The 27,458-nt window shown below is 45.4% G+C and overlaps 1 protein-coding gene across 1 annotated transcript in view; it reads right to left on the bottom strand.

Annotated features, from left to right (window-relative positions):
- Window positions 1-20,994, bottom strand: part of uif (sushi, von Willebrand factor type A, EGF and pentraxin domain-containing protein uif) — a 38,188-nt gene extending 17,194 nt beyond the window's left edge. Inside the window, exons 1-16 of the mRNA XM_080266100.1 lie at window positions 20,914-20,994; window positions 19,644-20,029; window positions 17,950-18,134; window positions 17,493-17,661; window positions 16,832-16,973; window positions 14,754-14,964; window positions 13,491-13,670; window positions 12,946-13,128; window positions 12,520-12,728; window positions 11,627-11,777; window positions 10,346-10,548; window positions 4,428-9,543; window positions 2,836-3,004; window positions 2,238-2,483; window positions 970-1,102; window positions 541-758 (exon numbers count right to left, since the gene is read on the bottom strand). Coding sequence (XP_080122226.1) covers window positions 541-758; window positions 970-1,102; window positions 2,238-2,483; window positions 2,836-3,004; window positions 4,428-9,543; window positions 10,346-10,548; window positions 11,627-11,777; window positions 12,520-12,728; window positions 12,946-13,128; window positions 13,491-13,670; window positions 14,754-14,964; window positions 16,832-16,973; window positions 17,493-17,661; window positions 17,950-18,134; window positions 19,644-20,029; window positions 20,914-20,979 — 7,967 coding nt within the window. The 5' untranslated portion in view covers window positions 20,980-20,994. The remainder of the gene's footprint in view (window positions 1-540; window positions 759-969; window positions 1,103-2,237; window positions 2,484-2,835; window positions 3,005-4,427; window positions 9,544-10,345; window positions 10,549-11,626; window positions 11,778-12,519; window positions 12,729-12,945; window positions 13,129-13,490; window positions 13,671-14,753; window positions 14,965-16,831; window positions 16,974-17,492; window positions 17,662-17,949; window positions 18,135-19,643; window positions 20,030-20,913) is intronic.
- Between the last annotated feature and the right edge of the window lie 6,464 nt (window positions 20,995-27,458).

Below are 27,458 nucleotides of genomic sequence, written 5' to 3'. Positions count from 1 at the left end.
CACACATATTTTGGAACTATTTTTTCTTTTTTTCACAGATGTTCTTCACATACACCCGCAACATGCCAACCCCTCCACTGTCACGTATAACCTTGTCAGTTACTAATCTGTATATAATTAATTCAATCACTTCGATCCTCTGTCAATTCCCATGCTTCATCAACTTCCATACCTCATTTTCTTACACACTCATTTACCATATCCATTCACATACCTCGCCTCCTCCCACCTTCAAGTTCACTCATATATACCCTTTTCACTACTCTCCACATGACACCACCATCTTAGCACACTCGTTTTCTGCTATAACATGCAAACCTAACCTAACTAAACCTAGCCTAATTTCACCCAACTTAACCTACTGCAGCCTAACCAAATCCGATCTAACCCAGTCTAACTTAACCTGATCTGTCTTAATGTTACCTAATCAGCCTAATCAAACTTAACCTAGTCTAACCTAAACTTAATCAATCCAGCCTTCCCAGATCAACCTAAATTAACCAAACCAAACTAACCTCCCCTAACCTAACCCCGACCCACCTGGTAATGATCCAAATATCGCCGGGGCAGTAGTCGACCCTGGGAGGCGTCTTATCCCTCTCGAGCACAGTGCAGTCGCCAGTGTACCCAGGCGGACACACGTACTGGCCGCATGTGGAGGGTCCAATGCGTTCCACGTTGCCATGCACTCTGTCGTACCCGGTCCACCGCAGCAGCAGCCCCTCGAACATGACGGGGGAATTCATGCACGACCGCACCTGTGTAAGAGGGAGAAGGGTTGGGTTAATGCCTGCCGACTACATGGGGGTCATTAAGGAAGAAAATCAACATCTCCATCAGCCTCAATCTTCAAGAAAACAAACCACAACGGTCGATATCATTAAAGTATAGGCCAGTCATGACAAACACTGACATAGTTTCACACACACACACACACACACACACACACACACACACACACACGCTCACCATCTTAGGAATCTCTGTGCGGAAGTCAAGAGGTCTGTTCCAGGCGTTGAGTCGAGCGATGCGGCCGTGGAAGCCTCTTGCCTTGTTGTAGCCAGAGTACTGAGTGCCCACCGACCCCAGCGTCACCCACCCACTGTAGGGGAGGAGAAAAAGAAGACTTAGACCAACACCTATCGACTACACGACGCTTATTAAGGCAAATCATCACTTTAGCAAGGCCGTCACCTCATGAACTTACGCCTTCTCCGATCCTAGCATCACCCAATCGCTGTAGAAAAGAAGACAGCACCTAAACAATTAATTTTTTTCTTGCTATCTCCAGACGAATTTATTTAATTTGGAGAGACTTTTGCAAATTGGATGCCCTTTGAAGCTGAATGAAATCGTCTGGAGGTAGCAAGAACAATCTAAATTAATACATCATCGTAGGGAAGAAATTAATGCTTATCCACTGCCTTAAGGACATTACGGGAGACAAATTTTAGTAAGGAAGTCTTTTAATGAGCATCCACCAGCAGATGAACTTGTAACTAAATGATAATTTCTATTTACAATTTTAAAACCGACTCAGAATATAATGGTGTGTGTGTGTGTGTGTGTGTGTGTGTGTGTGTGTGTGTGTGTGTGTGTGTGTGTGTGTGTGTGTGTGTGTGTGTGTGTGTGTGTGTGTGTGTGTGTGTGTGTGTGATAGGAAAAATGTAAAGATGCTATAACTATGGCGTCTATGGTGAAGAGAAAGAGTGAATAAAATGGCAGCAGCGTGTACGATCAAGGACTCAACCAAATATTTCACCTCTTCCATTCCTCTCTCTTCCCTCTTTTGGCAAATACTACTAAGCCAAGAGAGGATTGTTGTGTATCTTTGCCCATAAGTAGAAAAGTGAGTCGTGCCCTAAGTGTGAAGCAGACGCAGCTGAGTTGTAAGTGAATTTTTATCCTAAAGTGTACACAGGTCAATATTCTTGTCAGTTATGGATGCTCCCTAACACCTCTTCTTCATTGATTTATTTCGTTTATTACACCTCACTGTCCTATTCTGTGTTATCTAAATCTTTCTCACAAATGCCATACCCTGCATGAATAACTTACAAAGGGATATTACTAAGACAACCCCAAAATAATCGCTAAGGAAGAGGTGATAGGGAGACGAGAATATTGGTCACAATGTAGGTAGCAAGCGTCCCTTAGCGAATCCCTAGACTTGTGCCACAACAACAGCGCTTGTGGTGAGGAAGAGGAAGTGAATAAAACTGTTACACGAAACTCACTATTTAGGCAGCATGCGTCCCTTGGCGAATCCCTCGACCTGCGCCACAACCACTGCGTCTGTGGTGAGGGTGAGGAGTCCTACGCTGCCGTCCCACACCAGGGCCACATGATGCCATTGGCCATCGTTGACGGGGATGTTGGTGCGGTACGTGACGAACTCCTTCAGGTCCTCGAAGAACTCCACAGCGATGCCCGCGTTGTTAGCTTGTAGCAGGACGCGTTTGTTGCTTGGGATGTATGGCGACCTGGGGACGGGTTGACACACAAAATGTAAGCAGCCACTTACGTCGAATGGTACGGTTATATAATTAAGGATTCAGTACATACAAAGCAGTGATTATAAAACATAAGAAAGATGGACGAAGGAAAGCACTGAGAGGACAGACGTTTCACTCTCAGTACGGTCCAGTAATAATAATAATAATAATAGTAATAATAATAATAATAATAATAATAATAATAATAATAATGATAACTGAGGAGTATTATGACTAGAAAAACAACTGATTATACAAAACTCTTTTTTACACTAGGAAAATGGAAAAATTACTTTATGGCATTAGCGGACACATTATAAGACTACTACAGGCGACTCACGAGACGGAGTAGAGGGTGAAGATGGTGCCAAGATCGTCTGGGTTGGCGAACTGGACCCAGAGAGCCAGGGTGAAGGAGGTGGCAGAGTCGAGCATGAAGGGCGTGGCCAGGGAGGCACTGGACGCCTTGCTCTCGTCGTTGATGTACAGCTCGTAGTCGATGTTGATGACTGGCGAGGCGAGTGACCAGAGAGAGGTTGTCAGTGCACAGGCAAAAGAATAGTCATGTGATTGGTGTGTATATTAATGAAAAACCGCTGGAACATCACGCAACCTTATCTCACTCCAGCACTGATAATAAACCACTTACACATTAACAACGTTTTCATTAGGTATTAAGCTGGATGGAATCAAATTGGTAAAAATAGTTCCGTGAGGGCATAGTGATACAAAATTACAAAACCTTTATCACTGTCATCATCGTTTCATGTAAGCTAGTTTTTTGTTTATTAATCTCTCCCTCCCTCTCTCTAAAAATACCCGGAGCTCAGTGACACGACTAAATAGGTCAGTTATCCCCGTGTGGTAATTCTCTCATAATTTGGAACCACCTTGCAATACATATTCCGGTATCAAAAACCTGCCCCACACATTTTTTATGCTAGAGTCAGGGACCAATATTCACCTACTATTCCATCGGGTGTAGTTTATATTTAGGGCATATCCGCCACTTCCCTGCCTGGCATATCATATAAATAAAAGTCGTCTGTGCATAAGATACACATTCCAAGTCTCACACTGGGAATATTATCAAGTATAGGGAAGTGAGACGTAGTTAAAGTGAAATACAAGGCAAATTTTTTCCCCTGGCTGCACCATGGTGTTAATGATGCACAGCTGATAAGATAAAAATATATTCTAGCCTGAAGCGGAATAACTGAACTAAGTATTACCATATACCTAAGTAATGAATATCTAATTTCTAAGTAAGGAGAGTAAAAAAAGATTCGTTTTCATAAATACATGACCCGCCATTGATCTATACCAAATCTAAATACAGTGCAGTGAACCAGGTGAGAGTCTATTTACTTAATCCTTTCGCCGCCATGAAAACACTTATTTTTCAGGCTAAAACCAGACTTTTTTCCTCATCTGAGGGAATTTCCAGCGATATAAATTTAATGGAAGTAATTTTCCCTACCTGTCAAGTGGGGTTGGTGGAGGATTAGTGCCCCTCCCTGTAAAACAATTAACTCTAAGCCATTGGCCACCCCGTCTGGGATACATGGCGTCTGGCAATGAATGAATGAATGAAAATTTTCAACCTTTTGACCACTAGAACTCCCCTCAGCTGAAGGAAATCGCTTGGTATTAGCATCTGAATAATAACTTGAAGTGTCAAAACAACAGAATGCGAAGGAGTTAAGATTGCAACCTGTCTCTCGTCACGAAAATTACGGAAACAACGATAATGTTCTGAATGTCACACGTGCGGTTTATATCACCTGTTAGCTACCGTAAGTGGGAGTCATTTTTTTTTTTTTTTTGTCACTGAAGTGTTCACCGGTTTTGGTTTCTTATTAAGGCCCTGGATACCAAACCCCTACATAAAACAATTACATTACCCATCCATCCCTTCATGCAGACACTCACCTTTCCTGCAGTCTTCGCCAGTGAGATTGAATGGACATTTGCAGTAGAAGTCGTTGGTGAGGTCGACACAGGTAGCGCCAGGTGGGCAGGAGGTTGGGGTGCAGTCAGCGATGTCTTGGTCACAGTGGCGTCCCGTGTACCCGGGTGGACACACACACTCATACCCAGGACCGCGGTCCACACAAGTCGCACCATTCTCACACAGGCCGGCCTCACATGCGTCAAACTCATACTGGCAGCCAATGCCGGTGTAGTCTCGTGAGCAGGTGCAGTTGAGGCCGGAGCCATAATCCTGGCAGGAGGCACCATTCATGCATGGGTTGCCAACACAACGTTCTGGTGTCACCTGGCATCGCTTGCCATCTGTACCAGAAGGACACACACAGAAGTAGTCCTCAAAGAGGTCAATACACTGTGCTGCATTCAGGCACGGCACAGTCTCACATCCACCAATGTCGTCTTCGCAGCGCTTGCCAGTCCATCCTGGTGGGCAAGAACACTTGTAGTCTGCCACACCATCTGTGCACACACCACCATTGTGGCAAGGCGAGGATGCACACTCATCGATGTTATGTTCACAGAATTCACCTTTATAACCAGGGTGGCACTGACATTTGAACATATTGTCAAGATCAAGACATTTTTCAGTACCAATTGGATTGCAAGGATTGCTGATGCATTCATCAATGGATGCCTCACACTGCAGACCCACAAATCCAGGCCTACACTCACACGTGAAGCCATCCACTTCATCCTTACAGGTGCCACCATTCTGGCATGGCTCAGATGCACAGTCATCAATAGTGTGTTGGCAAGTTTTGCCCGTGAAGCCAGTGTCACAGGCACAACGGAATCCATTCACTTGGTCAATGCACTGTCCACCATTCTGACAGGGTAGTGAGATGCAGTCATCCTCATCCTGATCACAACTCTCCCCTGTCCACCCAGGATCACACACACACTCGTGATGGAAGAATCTATCAACACAAAGACCATTACCACATGGGTTGTTAGCACATAGATCTACCTTTATGTGACATCGCTTACCAGTGAACCCGGTAGGGCAATCACAGTGGAAGTCATGCACCAGATCAGTACAGTTGGCACCAAGCAGACAGGGATCATCTGCACAATCATCAATGTTGATATCACACAGACGACCTTCCCAACCCGGCAGACACTGGCAGCGGAAGCGCCCTTGTTCAAGAGGGATGCAGGCAGCATTGTTGTCACAAGGATTGCCCTGTTCGGTGCAGGGGTTCACTGTAATATTACATCCTGGGCCTGTGTATCCAGAGCGGCACAGACATTGGTAGGATCCTAAGCCAGGGTCGTCCTTACACATGGCACGGTCTGGACAGGCACCCTCCACACACTCACTCTCCTCATCCTGGCACTGTAAACCACTGTATCCTGCACCACACTGGCAGCGATAGCCCTGAGGCTGATCTACACAAGTGCCGCCATTGTAACAAGGCTGTGAGGCACACTCATCGATGTCAGTCTCACAGAATCTTCCAGTGAAACCTGCAGGACAATAACACTGAACTTGGTGGTTACGTGCAAGGCAAAGACCGCCGTTCTGGCAGATACCATCTGTGCAGGTAACACCAACGCAGTCCTCACGTGAGTCTGCCCCTGACTCTACCGTCCTGTTGCCTGTTGGGCACTCAAAGCAAGAAGTACGACCTTCATATGGCTGGTAGTAATTGTGAGGGCAGGGTGCACATGGCTCCAGCCCAGTGTCAGAGTAGGTACCAGGTCGACATCTGCGGCGACACAGCTGTTGTGACGAAGTGGCTGCTGCGTGAGTGAAAGTGTCAGGTGGACAAGGCTGGCACTCTTTGAAGCCATCCACAGGTGGTTCTTCCGTGTATGAGTTGTGAGGACAATTAAGGCATGGAACTAGGCCTGTTGGAGAATAAGTGCCAAAGCCACACACTGGTACACATTCTAAAAGAGATTTGGTACCTTCATGGCGAGTAAATGTGCCAGGAGGGCAACGCTTGCAAGATCCTTGGCGGCTCTGGTCTTGGTAGTATCCACGACGACAGGGCGTGCAGGATGTCTCTTCACGTGGAGCAAATGTACCAGCAGGGCAGTGAAGACAACGTGGCACCTCCGACGTTTCTGTGTTGAGCACCTCACCTACACTGCAAGTAAACCCTCGCGTGACATTAGATGTAAGAGCACGCATTGGTGGGCAGGATGTTCCAGCAGATGACAGGTTAAGGATAGGCTCAATGACAGCCGACGTGGAGGGAACACTGAGGTCAAAGATGAGGGACAAAGTTGATCCACACAAATCATACAGTAGTTTCTGGCGCACTTCAGGTGTGAGGCGCACTGTGTACCGTACCTCTACCACATTCTCCTGTGCCAACCGCAGTGCAGTGTCATGGAACATCACATCGATGGCCACATTGACAGCAGCTGAACAACGGCTGGAGAGCACTCCATTAAGGCTCTCATAGTATTGTTCTAATAGTGACTTATACTGGGTAAGGCATGTGAGTTGCACAGCTCCATTAGCACGGTATGACACTGCAGCTAGAACGTCATAGCTGGCCTGTTCTGTGTCTTCCCTTACGCAGTCAGGAACCACACGAGTTGGCTGCCAAAGGGATTCAGTTGTACAAGTGAAGGTCTTTTCTGGAGAGTTATCAGTAAAGCGGAAGCCTTCAAGACAAGTAGCCAAACACTGCACACCTGAACCATCATCTGGGACACAGTTCAGCTGGCCATTAGCAGGGGCCTGCAGCTCCCAGTCCACACATGCTGTGGCCTGTACGGCGACCTGGAAGTTACAGGATGCAGTGTTGCCAGATGGATCAGTGGCAATAACTGTGACATTTTCATAGCCACCAACACGGATCAGCGCCACTTCTGGCCTCACACGCAGCTGGTACTGTCCACTGTTGTCGCTGACATTAACATTAGACAATGTGATGGATGAATTGAAATTGACTCGATAATTTTCTTGCTGTTCTACCAGTTCGATCACATAACTCTGTGGGCATGTGATAGCTGGTGGAATGTCATCAGGCACTGTGATGTTGATCTGGCAGATGGCAACATTACCATCAAAGTCAAAGGCAAGGTACTCCACCATCATGTCTTCCAGCACATGCACAGGAGGAAGGAAACCAGCTGGTCTTACTTCTGTTCTGGCAATCATACCAGAGTTGTCATAGGCCGTGGGCACCGTGAAATTAACGGGTAAATAGCCATTACGACCTTTTTGCACTACCACAGGGTTGAGTGGACAGTTGGCAAACTGTGGGGGCTCATTGTCAACACACCAAGGGTATCCCATGTCATAGCCCAGGAGGCGTTGGCTGGCTGGTTCATCTTCACATCCCATGAGTTCAAACTTAAGGCACGGGTTTTTGTCATAGCTGACAATGCCCAGAATAACAAACCTCGCTTTGACAACGGTAGGTAGAGTGATCATAGCCAGCTCACCATAATTACCTGGGTCTCGTGCTGTCAGATTGAAGTTGGGGAAGTATACAATGTAGTTATCTTCACTTCGCTCCTTGTAGAAGAAACGTATCTCTGTAGGACGACCTACCACATCGTTGGTGATAACTCCCTTCACCAGCACAGCTTTCACACGGTGAACAGAACCAAGGTCAATTGTTACATATGTGAAGGCCTCCTGCTGTCCACACCAGCCTGTAGCCGAGTTCAGCCTTACATTGTAAGCTTCATAGTTGCCACGTTCAGATGTAGCATTGATGGCAGAAGCAGGAATTTTGCCTGATGTGATCCCAAGAGGTGAGACCACACGGCACTCTGGCTCTCTGACACACTGTATTGGGTCATCCGTGATGGGAATGTAGCCAGGGCGGGTGCATTCAAAGGACACTTGTGACCCTTGCTCATAACTGGTGGCGATCTGACGGCCCTCAGGAGGGTGGCCAGGGTCGGAACAGACAGGTCCTTCACATCGCAGGTCACCGAAATCCCAAGTGGCATCAGCCTGACAGCGCACAGCATTGTCATTGAGACTTGTCTGCCCAGCCAGGCTGAAGGTTTCTTCACATCCAAAGAAGAAGGAAGACTCGAATTGTGTGTCAACTGTAAAGCCGTAAGTGGCGCCAGGTGTTTCTGCCGGGACTCCACAGTCAACACGAGGACACTCTGGGTTGATGCCTGCCAACCAGTAGTCAGGGAAGCCGGGGCGAGGGTCGTACACACACTCTCGGAATCCAGAAGTGAGAGTCACCCGCTGTGGCCGGCCCTCTGCGCTGCAGGCAATACTGACATTTTGCATGAATGGCACCAAAGCAGCATCAGCATCAGCAGTAATGATGGTCAGGCCTTGTGATGGGTCATCTGGCAGATTCTGGCAAGCAGCATACCGGCATTCTGGCAGTGTGCCATTCCATGCACCAGTGCTGGTGCATGACAGAGTGTCTGACCCAACCATAACATAGCCAAAGTTGCACTGGAAGGTGACCAGGTCACCGTAGTGGTACATTGGTCTTGTGTCCAACAACAGTCCATTGGCAGGGGATTCCAGTTGAGGACACATCTTCCTCACACAGGTCTTGTTCAACCGATAGCTGTCTCCATCACGCATTCCAGATTCAGACTGCTCAATGTAGAAACCTGCTGTTCTATTTTCGGTGAAAAGTTCGTATCCAACGTTGCAGAGGCACGAGAAGGAACCAGGGGAGTTGATGCAGCGTTGATCACATCCACCATTCCTGTCGGCACACTCATTCACGTCGATGCAGTCCTGCCGTGCACAACCCATTAGTTCAAATTTAAGACATGGTGCTTCCTCATAGTCAGCAATGTTGAGGCGGATGTAGCGAGCCTCAACGGGCGTGGGCAGGTTTACCACAGACAGGGACGCCCCAGACGTGATTCTAAACTCAACTGGGGATCCATCATTGTTGGTGTATTCTCTGAACACATCAGTCAGGTCGTCTGTGTACTGAAGACGGATTGACGTGGCGAAAGCAATCTTGCCGTCTGAGCGACCCACTGGCTGCGTCCTGAAGCCAATGATGACAGTGGGCACCCGCAAGTCCACCATCACCCAGTTACGCCCAGGGACGGGGATGGCGCCGCACCAACCCAGGTTCGAGTTGAGGCGCACCGTCTGGGGAGGAAGAGGAGAAAAATAATTACGTGTTTTGATATTACAACACCGCAAATCATTTAATGGAAAAATTTTAGCCACATTAAAAAAAAGTTTATTGCACCCTCCACAGTTGTAAAAGGGAACAGAACACATCCGTCTCTCTCCTATTCATTCCACGTTATATAAATGCATAGGTAACGTTCAGTCTCTATTCAAAGCAGAAGAGAGTCCAGTTTGGCCTGAAACTGTTACATCTTTTCAATAAACAAGTGGTCATAATTCGTTTTAAAAATTATGTTTCATGGCAGGATATATATTTTTCCCGTTATATTAAGTAACCAGTGAAGTAACTAAGATAAAAACCAACAGCTGTTTAGCGTTATACAGCAGCTTTCTTGTAAACAGTGGCTTAAAAAGATACGATTTATAACATTTATACCAAATCGCACTCTTGAATTTGGCGTTAATCTGCAGTCAGTCTGTGGTCAGTATTTCATTCTTAAAAAAAAAAGAAGTCAACTTTAAGATTAAGAACAAATATACTGTTAACACCTTCAGTCCGAGGGCGTAGCTTTTGTCATATTCTTACTATCACTTCACGATTATGTCCAGCTCTGGGTCGACCTGTCTGAGTGGAGGAATTTAATGAAGACTTGTTCTAACCCCTCCACTACGACAGGTTTAACGATGGTTGTAGTAAATCATTTGGACGTAGTGAAAAAAAAAAGAAAAAAGAAAAACAAGGTCATCTTCTTGCAGGGGTCAAAGAAATACCGGAGCCATCCCTCTACTGACTGCTGTCTCTCTCCCTCGGACTTACATTCTTCTCATAGCCTGCCGCGGTGGAGGAGACAGAGATGGCGTCGTCAGGAATGCCCCCATCGGACACGCCCAAGTCGCCGCGGGGTCTGCAGTCCAGGTTGGGTCTGAACCCGGGTCGGCATTTGCAGGTGAAGGCCCCGGGAGTGTTGTGGCACTCGGTGGAGGCCGCGTCGCACTGCGCTGAGTCGCACTCGTTGATGTCTGCACAGATGGAGGGATTAGGTTAGGCTCGTTTCACCTTAACTTGAACTAGATTTTTGTCCTTTTGTGGCCTATTACATCTACAGGTAGCTCAGTGGAAGAATAAGACAACAGTACGGCTCTCAATTCTTTCCATAGTGTTTCTTCAAGAACAGCATCATTTTCTCCTGTTAATCTGCTGTTAAGACTCAATACTCAGGATGAGGAGATGGCAATTTTAGGTCATTAGAATAAAACGAGTATTAAAAAGGAATGAATCAAGGACCTTGTTTATATTTTTCCTGAGTCCTTCAATCCCACAGCGTACTTTTTTTTTATTTTAATAAATTTCTGCTACCTTAAGACGACTCTCTTTATCATAGGAGAGATTTTTCGAAATGGAGGGGTTAGGTACAGCCTCCATTAATCCCTTCATATTACAAGTCCTTCCTAACTTGAATATAATCTTTCTGGTGGTAACCCGAGTAGAATGAAATATATGGCATCAAAGTGAAGGGACTGAGGATTGTATATGACTGGTTATATTTTCATCCTCACTCAAACGTTCACCAAACACTTCACAACCAAACTAGGGTGATTAGCGGTGAAAAATTACGACCAAAGGAAGTGATTTTTGACAGCAATCCAATGCTATGGAGGCTTGTTGTAACCACTGATTATGATCCTTTATGAATATAGCTAAATGTGGAAGCATTTATGAAGAAACTTAGACAATTTACAGGATATACAAGTCTCCAGAACAGGAAACCATTACCCAAACCATTTTCAATTCATCACTTGAATATTCTCTCTGATTCGCTTCTGTAATCTTTGGCAGCTACGAGAGAAAACAAACAAACATTTAAGCAGTGTTATTACAGCTTAAGGTTGAAAAAATTTACAAATACAGTCTCAGAAGAAGAAGGTTTAGGGGCATTTGATATGAAGAGCTTGATATTTGATGGAAGAAAGCTTGATGATCAGTAGGAAAAAGCTGGATGTTTGAGAGAGAAAAGCTTGATACTTGATAACGAAAAAGTTTGAATATTTGATAAAAAAATAAGACAAGGATAGCAAAGAATAAGTCCTGAGCTCCAACCTTGACACATGGGCAGGTTGATGAACTTCTGGTCTGGGCCGCACTGTATGATGGAGGAGCCGACCAGGGTGTACCCACGGTGACACTGTACCCGCGCCTCGTCACCGTAATAGTAGTCCTTCGTCAGGTCAGATACGAAACCATTGGCGATCTGGGGAACAAGGCTTCATTAATTCACTGAGGATAACAGTCGCGACAATGCAACAGCAGAGAAAATAATGGGTTAATCATCATCATCATCACCATCATCATCATCATTCACACATTCATTCATTCATTATCCAGACCCACTTTTCTACCTTCCGCAAAGATCGTGTGGTGTAGATCCATAAAAGACAGATTAAGTATAGTACGGGAGAACAATCGCCAGCGTGCACCTATGGCTCACTCTTCTATAAATCAAACTGCCTGACGTGAGGTGTAATAGAATACTAGAGTCGTCCTGACCAAGAAGGAGTTAATGGTGACGATACTAAGACCTCATTAACTCACTGACTGGGGACGCAATCGTGTGAGTAAGGTGGTTAATGCAAAACATATTTAACACTCAATATTCTACGCGTCAATCTCAGCTGAATAAAATCGTCAGGAGAGAACAAGAAAACAATATACAGACGATTTCTGAGTGACGTGACTTAAACCAATCGACGTCCACTGAATTTCAGAAAAGAGTATTATTGAACCTCGTAAAACCCAAACGTGCTGACATCATGGTACTCGTGTGTGTGTGTGTGTGTGTGTGTGTGTGTGTTTTCTTCCTGTGTAAATACCTGTCAATAAAGTCTAGACACAGCTCTCCAAGATCATTACTTAAACCAATCACCGAGGAACTCATTACGGTCCTTGAATAATATAAACTAAATTTTGCTCTCGTAATGCTCCTACATGCTCACCTCAGGGTACTCGTAGCAGCGTATCCTGGAGCAGGTGGGTACAGCTCCGGACCACGAGCCGTTTGACATGCAGTGGATGACGGGCAGGCCAGTACGGAAGTAGCCTGGCTCACACTCAAACCTTACCACCGTGCCATAGCTGCGTCCACCGCCGTTCAGTACCTTCTGCTCTGCGTGGGGTGTCTCGGGTAACGCCGGACACTGTGAGGCTGACAAACACATGCATGCAATGAGTAAAAGGCATAGACTGGAATAAACACACACACACACACACACACACACACACACACACACACACACACACACACACACACACACACAAGCAGAACATCCCTGCCCAGACCCACTGCCCTCAAACAACAATGACAGGGAACTAATCGAAAATTTGTGTGGGTATTCAGGTCTCGACAAGCCCAGTCTCCTTACCCAAACACTCGGGCAGCTTTTCCCAGTGTCCCCCTTCCTTGCAAGTGATGGTCTCTATGGGCTCTCCGCTGGGGAAGCCAAATCCAGCATAGCATTGGTAGGTGGCCTGTCCCCCGTAAGTCACGTTGGTCGCTCCGATGCTGAACCCGTTGTCGATCTGAGGCACGGGCCCGCAATACACCACTGGAGGACACACAGGGTGAGAGATTAATGTAGACAAACGAAAAGTACACAGAATATTTACTCGTTAGCAATTTCGTATCACAGGCATTTCTTTAAAATGTTTATGTTCAAATTTATACAACCAAATACCGTTACGGGTATATTTCGTAGATAATTGTGTTCATAATTAAATAATATACTACAAAATTATCAAAGGCATTTCTAACTTTCTGTATTGATGATCAAGGAACGTAATATCAAAAGCATCTCTCTCAAATAAGTGACTTCATAATTAAGCAGCTTATTATCATCAAAGGTACCGTAATTGTCTTAAATACCTGTCTTGATACTACAGCCATGTTTATAATAATTCATATTGTTACCTTGGCACTTGGGAATGTAATCGATGGACCATGAACCGCCTGGGAGACATTTGGTGACGATGGAGGTCTTGTTGTTGGCGAACTCCTGGCCCATGGGACACGTGTAGGTCACCATGCTGCCGAAGGAGGTGTCCCGGGAGGAGGCGATGGCTCCCTCACCAGCCACAAGGGTAGGGCAGTCTGAGGAACGATGTGGACAAAAATTGTATGTAAAGATGGTTAGGGAAGAGTGCGTGAGAGGGGTGAGAGGGATTGTGAGAGAGAGTGCATGGCAAAGGGAGTCTGTAAGGAGGTACAGTGACTGAATGAGTGCGTGAGGGGGCGATAGAGAGGAAGTGTGTGAGAGATGGGGTCTGTCAGGGAGGGAAGAGATGGAGGAAAGAGTGTGTGAGGTACCGAGAGAAGGGCAGACTGTGTCAGGGAGATGTGTGTGTGTGTGTGTGTGTGTGTGTGTGTGTGTGTGTGTGTGTGTGTGTGTGTGTGTGTGTGCGTGCGTGCGTGCGTGCGTGCGTGCGTGCGTGCGTGCGTGCGTGCGCGTGTGTGTGTGTGTGTGTGTGTGTGTGTGTGTGTGTGTGTGTGTGTGTGTGTGTGTGTGTGTGTGTGTGTGTGTGTAAAAAAGTGAGAGAATGAGTACGTCGATTTGGGCGTCCTTGAAGAAGTGTGTGTGTGTGTGTGTGTGTGTGTGTGTGTGTGTGTGTGTGTGTGTGTGTGTGTGTGTGCAAGAGAAGGGGGGAAAGGTGTGTTCAGGAGCATGTGTGACATAAAAACTGTAAGGGAGTGTGCGTGAGGGAGAGATGCGTGAAGGAGAAAGTGTGTAAGAGTCTGTGTGTGTGGCGTAGAGAAGGGGGTGAGTGTGCAAGGGTGTGAAGGACAGGTTGTGCGAGGAAGAGTTGTCAGGGAACGTAAATGAAGGTGAGAATGTGTAAGAGAAAGTGTGGATGAGAGAGGGAGGGTGAATGTTGGGGGGAGGGGGAGGGAGATTGCAAAGACAGTGAGGTGGGTGAGAGGAGAGATGAGGGAAGCTTAGGATTAGTACCTGTCGACTGCACAAGGTCATTAAAGCTGAATGAATACAAGCAAGGGGAAAAGGAATTTTTAGAGAGGTGATTACGAAGGAACAAATACGTGTGTTATTGTGAAGAATTGGCCCTGTAAGATCATTTAAGTGTTAGCCTTGTCACTTTCCACAGTACCATCAACATCATTACAATCATCATCATCATCACCATCACCACCATCATCGTCAAAATTATTACTCCTCACCAGCAGAGAAATTGGCGGACCATCCTTTAGCGGGCCTCAGTGGGTCGGAGTTGAATATGATAACCATGGCGCCTGAGTCAGCAGTGAGGGTTATGGCAGGAGGGTTGTTGGAGGAGAACCCGCTGCCTGAGTGGAGTCTGATGCCCTGGGAGGAGGTGGTCCCATCGTACACCTGAACTGTGTCCTTACGCTCGACGTCGAAGGAGTTGAACTGAGGAGAGAAGGAGGAGGGAGGAGGAATTATTAACAAGAATGGTGCATGATAAGTTATGTGCCAAATCCAAATCCGTCGTAGCAGGGGAAGGAAGGATATCACTGAGAATTATGCATGACAGAAAGTTATCATCACCATCATCATCATCATCATCATCACCCTAACCTCTTTTCCCAGCTACGGATGGGATGAAGCAGGGTCCAGAGAACAATAAAAAGGATAAAAGCTACGTGTTTTTTCACTGAGGCGAGAAGGAAGGGAGGGAGGAATTATTACAGGGGGATTGTTGTGAATTACGTGAAAAATCCTTGAACTCAGGTCGGCGGAAGAGGGAGGAGGGAGGGGGGGTGGATGACGAGTAATACGGCAATTGCTTTAGCTGTGGCAGGAGGGAGGGAGAATAAGTATTGGGTGGCGATAAACAAATGCCAAATGCTTGAACTGTATCTGAAGGAGGGAAAAACAGTTACTGAGAATTGTACATGGTGACTTATATGCCAAATGGTCGAAGTATGGTACAAGGAGGAGGAAGGAATAATACTGGAGTGGCGAGAATAATAATACTGGAATGGAGGATGGTAAGAAGTGGCGAATGTTTGAGCGGCAGAGGGGGAAGGAAGAAGAAAATATTGTTAGCAGTGATGAGAGATAAACAATGAATGATCGAACAATACCTAATTGGGGAGATGGGATTATTTTGTGGGTGAATTATGTGACAAATATTTTAACCACTTGAGCACGATGATGTGTTTTAAATCTTATTCTTCCCATCACCAGACGATGATATCCAGCTTAGGGGAGACCTTTCATACTGACGGGCTTATATACTCCCTTAATTTTCCTTTCATCATTAGTCCTTTCTCTAAACTACAGGAAATCGTCTGGAAGTAGCCTAAGAAAAAGAAAATAGTTGTTGGAGTGAAGAGGTTTGGCTGTGGGGGTGGCGAAAACATTAGAGGTAGCCGAAGTGAGAGGACTGTGCCGAATGCTCAAGCGTGTCGGGACGAAAGTGAAAGGAAGGGAGATTTGCAAAGAGAAAGTGGGTTGCAAAACAAATTAAAATGTTAGTGCTCTCTCTTGTTCATTTTCTGTTTCTCTTTTCATCTTTTTTTTTTCTCTCTCTTTTAACAAGGAATATATTGACTGACTCTCTCTCTCTCTCTCTCTCTCTCTCTCTCTCTCACGTACACACACAAACACACATACACACACAATCTGTGGTATACCAAATCATCTGGGGCCGTAATAAGTGACAAATTTAACCCTTCACCCTGAGGACGTCATTTTTATTTTATCCATGCTATTATTGGACTGTTTTATTTAGCTCATGAGAGGCGCCTTCCAGTAGGTATGTTCTGTAGCGGCCGGCATGCACACGCCTGACATGGACGTGGAATTGTGCTATACACTTTCAGGCCGTACGGATCCTGAAGGCTAACTATTCTCCAGGAGTTAATGGATGAAACTCTACTTAACGCCTCCAGTTCGAAGTCAGTACACCAAAGTGGATGAAATCGTCTGTTGGTGGCAAGGAATATAACTAAAATTATAATTGGTTCACTTTTCCCTCGTAACCATTCTTGTCCATTACGATTAAAAGTACGTCCTCGGCTTGAAAGGGTTAACATTTTTTTTTTTTCAAGCTGTGTTAGTGGGGGAGGGGGAGGCCGAGGATGAGATGGAGGGATGGGGTGGAGAGGTATATGAGAGAGGGAGGTGTGAGTTGGGAGCAGGGCAGTGGAATGGCGGGGGACAGGGCGACATGGAGGCGATTTGTTTGTGGCCACCCCAAACGGGATTGAGGCGTCTGGCAATAGATAGATAGATAGATAGTTAGTGGTGCATGTGGCGGGCTTGGCATTACCTTGAGTGAGAGAGGTCCGCCGCCGGGTCGCCTGAGGAGGTAGCGACATTCCTGGTTGGTGGGGTAGTCCTTGATGCCGAAAGCCGGGGACGAGATGCTGCCCTGGCTGGCGTCAAGGGTCATGGAGCAGCCTGAGTAGTACCTTGACGGGGGTAGGAGGGACTGAGTTACATGAGTGTTGAGGAGGAGGAGGAGGGTTATGGTCAGGAGGATTAAGGTACCTGGTGTGTGGAAGTAGGAGAAGTGGCTGAGTCGAGGAGGAGTATGGTAAGGACTATAAGGAGATGGACCTTGAGGGAGTGCCAATGGGAAAGTTAGCTCGGAATCAAGGGGGAGGATAATGGTAGGTGATTTTTGGACTACAGTCAATATTATCGCCATCATCATTGTGGGGTTGGAAGCGTGTCAGTAATACTAATAACTATAGAAATGGCAGTATTGTTCCCTAATGGCGTCAGTAAAACTATTAAAGCGAACACTAATGATTGGATAGCTTTATTGTAAATTACTGAACATGACATTTAGCATTTTTGTACATTATAATCAACAGCATAATCCTACGAGTAATGAACCCCTTTTAGCCCACAAGAAAAAGCTCCAGTCTTAGTACACCAACACAACACGCCAATATATGCAAACAAAGATATACTAAGCGTCGTACTTGATCCTGAAGCCCCTGTGGGAGACGCCGAGACTGGTGTAGACGTAGAAGTAGAGGACGGGGCCGGTGGAGACGATGAAGCGAGGGTTGTCTGACTGTGGACCTGTGAGTCTGGCCAGCAGGGAGTCAGAAGGGGAGTCACCGTCACGCACCAGGATAAAGTCTTTCTCTGTGAGAGGGGAAGGTGGGAGTCCAGCGATTAGAAACACTGTTTGCTCCACGTAAAGGTGTTCTGACAATACCAGACTGTGATTCTACTACCAGTCAGTTTCAAGGTGGAGGTTCAAGAGAGTGAGTGATTCTGCTGCCAATTATTTTCAAGGACGACATAAAACTCAAGAACGAGATTATCCAAGCAACCATTTTCAAGGTCGACATGAAAAATTCTAGAATGATTACACTACCAATCATTTTCAAGGTCGAAGTCATGAATCTCGAGCGTGACTCCACTACCTACCATTTTCAAAGTCGAGGTCGAGAATCTCCAGCGTGATGACTCGCCCCTGCTGCGTCTTGATGAGGTAGAGACACTCGAGGCCGCCGGGGTAGTGGAGGGGGTAGTTGTGAGAGGTCATGAGCTGCTCCTGCGGCGTGGCGATCAGCTCACCGCCACAGTCCTGGGGCTCGGTCTTCCATGAGGCCCTGGGGGAGGGACAGGTGAGTGGGGGATGGGGAGGGAAGGGGAAGGTGAGGAGTGAGAGATGGGTAGGTGAGTAAGGTGAGTAGGGGGTGGAAAGGTGGGGAAAGGTGGGTAGGTGAGTAGAAGTGGAGGGATGGGGAGATGGTTAGGAATGGGAGGTGGGTAGGTGAGTTGGGGTGGAGAGTTGGGGGGAAGTTGGGGAGAGAATGAGGTGGGTAGGTGAGGAGCTCAGGACGTTTCGGCCGTCAGACGTTCCGGCGTAAGACGTTCCGGCCGTCAGACGTTTAGGTCGTTAAGACGTAACCTAACTTCAGCACTGTCATCCTGATGAAGTCTCGGATAGTTTGGTCGTAACGACCTAAATGACTTATGGCCGAAACGACCAGGACCGTAGGTGAGTAGGGGAAGGAGAGGTGTGGGAAGGTGGGAAGTGAGAAATGGGTAAGTGGGTAAGGAGTGGAGATGTGGGGGGGGGGGAAGGTGGTGAGTGACAGGTGGGTAAGTGAGTGTGGGTTGTCATTTCAGTGTGCGTGTGAGTACTGAAGGAGTACAATGAGTAAGAACATAAGAAACGAGGATATTTGCAGTTGGCCGATGGATCCATTCTGGCCAGCTTTTATATAATTAAGATTAGACAAGGATATCAAAGAAGAAGGCTATGGAGGGAGTGGACACTGATGAATGCAAGAATGAAGGCAGTATATAAGTACAGTAGAAACGAGAAGGAGGAGGGAATCAGTGAGTGGTGGGTGATGTGGGTATATTTGTGGAAGTAATTGATAAAGAAAGCACCCCAAATATTGTGCAGCTGGCCGTCAGCTTAGAAGGAAGGAGGGGATAGGAAGTAAATTTCAGGGTGAGGTGCAAGTGGCGGGAAGCATAGAGTATTATGGACAAATAAAGGAATTACTGAAAAATGGCGGCAAAATGAACAAAGGAGTGAATGGTGAAAGGTGTGGGTGTATGAGGGGGTGGTAGTGAGGGTGGAGGGGGGAGGTGAGAGGTAAGATGTGAGTGAGAGTAGGAGAGTGCTGTGGTCGCTGCCAGGGATGTGGTGTGGTCGGGGTGGCAAGAAAATTATGTAATAAAACAATGAAATGGGATGGGAAAGTGACTTCGCATTTCCAGACAAACTTACTTTCAGATCTTATATAGTCTTATAATACTTAAATTCTAAAGGGTTATTTCCAGAAATTACGTGCAATCTCTTACAATACATAAACTGTAAAGGCCGCTTCCACGGTTCCTGTTTTTCGTTGTGTTGCTAACCAATAAAACCTTCACTTCTCCGTTGCCGCTACAACAGTCACCTTTAGCAGCGATGTTGGTAAGGACATGAACCATTAACATCAGCATATTATCCTTCGTGACTTCCATGCCTCCACAGTGAAACTACTTATGCTGGATATCTTTTCGTTGTGATGCAAACAGATCAGCAGTCTGTGGATGCGATTTTAAAGCACCTCCCTTTATAAAAGCACAAATACAAAATATATCTATAAATTTCTTACCTGAATCCCCTTTTCTCAACTGAAGCATCTGTCTTAAATTTGACGATCATGAAGTTCGAGGCGGACACAAAGAGCTTATCAGTCAAGTCCTGCCTCCCCGATAGCGTCGTGAGGGACACTGCCGAATCCTCAGTCCTCCCGCCGGTCAAGATCTGAACCGTGTCGAAGTTAGTCTCTGTGTCGAACTCAAAGAACTGGAGGACGATGTTGTGTCCTACAGGTCCCTCCAGAGTCCACTTGCAGTCCATATTGGGTCTGTACTTCTTGGGGTAATCTGGACTCTCTATGGAATCACCCGAGGACCGCATGTAGTAGTTGCACTGGTTGGGACAGTCCATCTCATCAGACATGTCGCCACAGTCGTTCTGCCCGTCGCACAGGAAGGCCTGGGGAAAAAAAGAAAAAAAAAAAGTAAATTTGTGTCTTGATATTATAGCGCCGTCACTTGTTCTGATGAAAGAAGTATACTTACATATAGATTTTCTCTTTCTTTCTTTTTTTTTTTTTTTTTTTTTTTGAGATACAACAGTTTCGGCACAAATCGGAACCTCTTCAAGTGTGCCAATAGTGAATGGAATATTTACAGTATAAACCGGTACAGAATTTTGTGACTGTGAGTGACGAAGTGCGGAAGTACATCTACAAGAGAGAAAAACAATGGTTATTGAGAGAGAACGGAAATCACTGTGGAATGTGTATCTGAATGGAAAGGACTGGTAGGTACAATAATGATGGAAACAAAAGGTAAGTGTGTAAAGGAAGCGAGAGGTAGAGCAGCTTAAAGACACAAAGTGGATGGCACTATGAATGGCCTTATTCGAAACATTTGAATCAGTACACATGCTTCAAAAGGACTGCGTGTGGATGTTAATTCCTATATTATTATATGTGCATGGCCTGTGAAGTGGAGATGAAAACCTCGAAGCCTTGGACGATAAGTAAGTAGCTTTATTCAACAGGCAATCCGCTGACTCTTCTCTGACGTTTGCAGGTTTCTGTTTTTATTTTTGAATGCCTGTCACCCCCCATATTAGTCAGGACGATAAGGAAAATGAAAAAGTCTACTGTCTGCTATAGTTTTTGTTCACAGTTCTATGGAGCAGGAACTTGATAACAAGGTCTACGAGTACCTAGTGTTCATTTACTCAGCCATACATTTTGCTGAAACTGTGGCTGGTAATTGTCTTTGACTGATACTACTGATATTGTGGTTACTGAGTTATCACAGCGAGACAGCAAGAGGTGTGCTGTGTGAGTGCTATGAAGTTACCTTATTAACGCATCGGCCGTTGGAGCAGTGGACGGAGCCGCTGGTACATGCCGCCACCCGACACATGAAGGGCAAGAGGGACTCACAGCTGTTGAGCTCCCAGGACTGGTGTTGATCGGACAGGCGGGCACGCACACACTCGCCGCCAGACACCTGTGGCTCACCCTGGGACCAGAACCCTGTTGGACAAATAAATAAATTAATAAAAAAGTACATGTATAGCCAGGAATATATATTATTTTAATATTTCATTGCGCCTACTTACATGTACACACCCTCACTCAGTAGCACGCACGGTCACCCTCCCATACACGCACACAGTCTCTCCCAAACTCACACACATTCACATACTGGCATACACGCACACACTCGCCGCCCTACACCTGAGACTTTTCCTGAGACCAGACCGCTACGTTGGCACAAGATGCACAGATTCAGTCATTAATCCTTCAATACGTCTGGGGCTGCGACACTAATGATGCGGGATTACAACACTTCCAACCAGCTTCAGTATTGCTGGATGGTTTCAAGGACCCATTACCTCCTGACGCAGTTTGAAGGCCGAGTGAAAGGACTATTGACTGTGACTGTACACAATATAGCTTGGGTCATAAATTCTCACTCCAATGATGCATTTTTGTATATTATTCTTGTTGCCACGAGTCGATTTTATTCACTTTCCCGTAGACATTTTTTTTTTTTTTAATGGAGAGGTTAGACACGGCGTTCCTCAATCCTTTCAGTACATGAGATCTTTCCCACGTTCAATAAAATCGTCTGGAGGCAACAACAATAAAATGAACTGTAAAAGGTTGACTATTACACTGTGTCTAGATACAGAGAAAGCACTATGCCAACAAGAATCACCTATGGACAATAAAACACACCAGACCTCTCTCAGCTTAGGAAGGTCGGGCACCAGAAGGCAGTGACAAGCAGAAGTGGTGGCATATTTGACGAATTTATGTTTCAAAACTGCACATATTCTCATAATGTTTCGTGTACTGCTAGGCGCTTTCAAAGGCTGAATTCACTGTCACTTATTGCCAACTCGCCTAAACTTACAGAAGGAACCATCTCATCGGATGATATTTTTAACTAAGCAGTGCCCATATAGTCCATTTAAGCCCATATGTATTTTACAAATATACTGTGACTACCGCCAGACAGAGTAATTAGACAACAGAAAAATCCCGTGTCTGAATGTAATATAAAGAGTAAATGAAGTTACATCCACACACAAACCTGAGTCATCTTATTGGCATCCAGTTATCAGATACATCGTACTAAACCTACTCAAACCAGCCAGAAACCCGAGCTAATGTTATGTCTCACTTGTTAACGTTATCACACTGTTTAGGCAGGGTGGAAACATAAAGGATCCACTGCAACTTTTTTTCATGTGGACACAGCACATATGGTTGGCCGCGGAAATGCGCACATAGGTTTTCAAACCACAAACTTTGCACTGAATTACAACTGAGTAAATCAGTTCCTTCCCTTCACTTACTTGGTGGTGGTGTTGCATTCATGTATTCTGTCTATTCTATCTAATTATTAGTATTTTTGTCATCTAGTCACTGTACTGTATATTATCTAAAGAGAGTATATTTAATTACTGTGGATAATGCGTGAAATAATCATTCACAGGACAGACTTAACCCTTTGAATCAGGTTTACGTCCTATATGGTTCAATCTTGCTGATGCTAAACAACGGTATGCAACTAAGAATGACATTTCATATTCAAATCCGTACCAAATCCCTTTAGTTCCAACTGTCGATCTTAAGCAAAATTTAATTGTCAAGAATTGGAAAGAACAACAGAAACGGACGTCATTCTGATACAGGAGGTTAAATAGTACGATTGAATGCAGGGATGTTTCTGCGCTACGGCCCACGCACTGTTGATGTTCTTTCCAACCCTGTTATGTAGTGGCCTGTGCATTCGCTTGTGATTTGCGGAAGTGAGCTGTTACGCAGAAACACCTGTCGATTCAACTCCCCTTCTGACCAGGGTGGATCATGGATGAGTCACGAACAAGCTGACGATAAACTCACTCTAGTAACTCAGACTGGCTTTTGCAGGAAAAACATGAGGCGTGGAAAGATCCGGTATTCTCATTTATTTGTCCTTCACGCAAAACAGGCCGTGGAGGAAGACTGACGTGTGAGGGAGATTTATTTTTACAGTAAGGACAAGGAAAAGAGGTGCTGGGTGTGAGTTACGAGATGGAGATGATCGTGAGGCTTGTTGAATCTGAGATGCGAGAGGCAAATGATCATGAGTTTTGTTGACTCTGAGTTACAAGAGGGCGATGGTCGTAAGGATATGGAGTGAAGGTAGAGTGAAATGTGCACTTCGTATGTATGTGCAGAGGCGGTAAGACTACTGAACATGAAAGAACTGACCAGAGGAAGCTGATGAGGGAAGACTGTCAGAGAATTTGCCCGTGAATCTGGTCCAACGAATGTACGAGTAGAGACTGATCCCTGGGACTTACCAGAATAAAGGGAGACATGCTTTCCACTGGCACTCTCAAGGGTGTTGGTGGAGAGGTCGTTGAGGGAGACCAGACCGAGCCAGTAGCTGTTGGAGGGATCGTCCAGTTGGCGGTGGGCAAGAGACTCCGTAAAGTTGTTTTGGTCGTAACTCTCTACTAGCACCAAGTCGGACCCGAACCTGTGGGGAAAGACCGAGAGGAATCAGAGACGGAGAAGCATGAAGAGTTACAGATTTACAGACCACACAGACCTTACAGTTACACAGATTTACAGACCACACAGACCTCACAGTTAGATTTTCAGACCACACAGACCTTACAGTTCTTTCTGGGTGGTTTGGCTTTGATAATAACTCACTCTTATCACGGAACCTGAGGAATTACGGGAGTTTACGAAGGAGAGAGAGAGAGAGAGAGAGAGAGAGAGAGAGAGAGAGAGAGAGAGAGAGAGAGAAGACAGGGAAGTAGGAAGGACTTGGCATCGTAAACTCAAAGGTCATTGCCACCGACTGATAAAACAATGCAAATAAAATGTCATGTTAAAATAAAATAAAAAATATATGAACACAAAAATTACACAAAATCATTAACATTCTCACACTTGTCATGGAAAAATCGATGAATAACTTGATCACTGAAAAAATATCTTCAAATCAACAAGAAATGTGGGAATGAAGAGAGAAAGAGAGAGAGAGAGAGAGAGAGCACTAAGGGATGAAAGAAGGGAAAAGCGGAAATAGCCAATCGTATGACTCAGACCATTTGAGAGAGAGAGAGAGAGGGAGAGAGAGAGAGAGAGACGAAGAGCGTAACAGTGAATGAGTGTGAAGACAAGAAGGAAGTGAGCAAAATTAAAGAAATAAAGAATGAACAGGAACGAGGGAGAAAATGAAAGACAGCCAGGCAGAAAAATAAATGAGGGAAGATGGAAAAAGATGACAGGTAAATGGTACAATGGCGCCTCCAGGGCCATAGGAGGGGGGGGGGGGCACACCTGTTATCACTGGCCCAAAATGTTGAGATTAAGGTGGACTGGAGGAGGGAAAAGAAAGATCGATGTTTCCGCAGACGTTTTCGAAAATTAAGCACACACACACACACACACACACACACACACACACACACACACACACACACACACACACACACACACACACACACACACACACTAGACATTAAACGTACGTGTTATGAAACTACTTAAAGGAGAGTGAAATGCGCACTCTATGTGAAAAAGACGACAGAATGCAAAGGCGATAAGAACAGTGAATAAAAAACGCCAGCAATGAGGAGGAAGAGGATGAGGAAGGACAGTGTGAGAGAAATAGTGAGACAGGACACAATGCAGGCAGGGAATAGTGAGGGAAGTAGTGCTCGCGATGGTCTACTATTCACAGGGAGGCACCTAACCCAAACACGCTGGGGAGGAACGTCTGTATGCGTCCAGTTATATCTACGTGAACTAGACAACCAAGCCAGCGGAAACAAACACTCGTTATTCATCTGTTTATCTATTTATTTATCTCATTATTATTTCCTTGGCCCGTAGTACAGTTGCTGACTATAATATCGTCCCAGCATACGGTCCAAAAATTGACACTCTTTCATAACGATCTGAAATGCCTGATGGAGTTCCGAACGTGGCATCAGTGGGTTTCGAGAATCATTATTCACTGGCTAGTTATTCCTCGTCATGAAGTGAATCATCTAGAGGTAAAACAGGGACCTGGATCTAATATTCGACGGTTGTGTGCCATAGTCTGAGAGATTTTTTTTTGTTTTGTTTTGTTAGGCGGACCACCTGAAACAAGTATAACAGGAACGTATGAACCTTGTTTGTGTGTGTGTGTGTGTGTGTGTGTGTGTGTGTGTGTGTGTGTGTGTGTGTGTGTGTGTGTGTGTGTGTGTGTGTGTGTGTGTGTGTGTGTGTGTGTGCAGTTATCTCTACATGAACTAGAGAGGCACGCGAGCATAAACAATCATTCTTTATTCTTTCCTTCTTGCACAAACAGCAGTTATGGCTTTGGTTCCTTCGGCTACACTTTATTCCAAGGCTGAATGAAAATAGAATGATTTAGAAGTATAAGAATAAAATCTAAGGGTGTCACAACCATAAAAAAAAAATGAAAAAAACTAATCTCTTGAATCTGATGGAGCATTTTTAACATTCATTATTTGCTGATTTCCGATGTTATGGTTCAAGATGGGGAGGCCTCTTGTACTGAAGGGGTTGGTGAAGAGTCTATCTAAGGCCTTCAGTTCGAAAAGGTAGCAAGAGTAATAAAAAGGACAACAGAACAAAGTGAAAAAGAAAAATCGTCGTGGTGAAAAGGATAAGGAGACTCCCTAACATTTTTTCCTTACCAGTTTATTGTATCTGTAAGTTGATATATCCCTGTGTGATACTTAAGGATTTAGTGTCGATCTATAGATAATATATAAAAGAGCTGATCAAACACAATATGAAAGATGCATTGCAAAGGAAGAGGTGCAAAACAGCATATCGGGTCCGTAATGCCACTGGAAGAAATTTCGTAGTGCCAGTTCCTAAGCGATTTATTTTCCACATTGTACATTACCTTCTGCATATCTGCTCAGTATCGCCACAGTGAACATCAGTAATATGCAAAAGCATTATTAAGGTAGAATATGCAAAATAAATCGCTTAGGAAAATACGATACGATATCTCCGAAGACAGCTAAAAAATACTGTTCCTGAGTCGACGGAAACATGGCCCAAAAAGCAAGACAGGTACAGCAAACGGATGAAGGTCAGTCACTGGTGGGGTGGATGTGGAGGTAAGCGTAAAACTGCAAGATCAACGTAAAAGTCCAGGATCATGTTGACAGATATTGCATGAACCGTAACTAGGCACCCATCACGCCATCAGAGCACCATCGTCGCATTTGCGCCACCACCAGCGTGCAACTCCATCAGGGGCAAAGACAGCAAATCATCTCTCTGACCATCTCTAAGTGACCCTGTGGCTTGGTCGGTTTAGTGCTGGTCCCACATTTGGAGGACGCTCTGAGTGGTGGGTTCGAGCACCACCGACTGCCCCTCAGCTAACACCTCGTCCACATCAACCACCAAACCCAAAACATACCACTGTCTGCCTCACTTGTCTTCTGTTTCACCGTCTGTCTTGTATCTGTCCTACCCTCTCCTAACCCCATCATGACTACTTTTAAACCAACTTTCCTCCTGTCTACGACCTCCAGTTTTTCATATTTCTCGGCATGGTTGAACTCTTGGACTAAGTTCGTCTCCCCACGTCCCTGTTCCCTCAGCACTACTATTCGGGACCTGGATGAAATGTTGACTGTAACGAATCGTGTTCTAGGGGAAGAATGAGGTTTAGCAAAAACTGACTATCTACTTGAATGACTCGTGCAGTCAATAGGTATAAATTCTAAACCCTCTTTTTTCTTTTTCTTTTTAACGTCATTTGTTTAGCCATCAGCAACTGAATGGATGTTGTGCAAGGCGACTGTGTTTTGATTTGCTTTTGTCTGCCATGTGGAAAGGAGCAAATTTAACCCGTTCTCCGATTTAGTTCGTGTGTGTGTGTGTGTGTGTGTGTGTGTGTGTGTGTGTGTGTGTGTGTGTGTGTGTGTGTGTGTGTGTGTGTGTGTGTGTGTGTCCGGGCGGCGTGACGGCAGCAGTCAGTTCGTCAATAAACACACGCGTTGCATACCGTTGTTGCTCTTGCTGCACCGGCCGGAAGTGCAGTTGTGGGCAAAAATACAAGTGCTCAGTCGTGCAGAACACAAGTACTTCACTAGTATATAACCAGTCATCCCACCACACAAATGACCACATGCCAATATTCGACTGATGTGATACTCTGTTCACTTTAACTTGGCCAAAAACTGCCATCTCTCCATGCTGAATACAGTGGTGTAACATGGGATTACAGCCACAAAAAAAGCGTTATGGAAAGGGTGTGCAGCCGTGGTATTGTTATTCTGGCTGCAGCAAATAAGCTATAAAATGATGAAAATCTCCACCAAGTTAAGGTGGGGAAGCTACAATATGCTG

Source organism: Coenobita brevimanus, chromosome 18, assembly GCF_032717465.1.
Source record: "Coenobita brevimanus isolate Jiangsu-jjx chromosome 18, ASM3271746v2, whole genome shotgun sequence".
NCBI lineage: Eukaryota > Metazoa > Arthropoda > Malacostraca > Decapoda > Coenobitidae > Coenobita > Coenobita brevimanus.
Note: the sequence above shows the minus strand (reverse complement) of the source record. Positions and strands in the feature narration are given on the sequence as shown.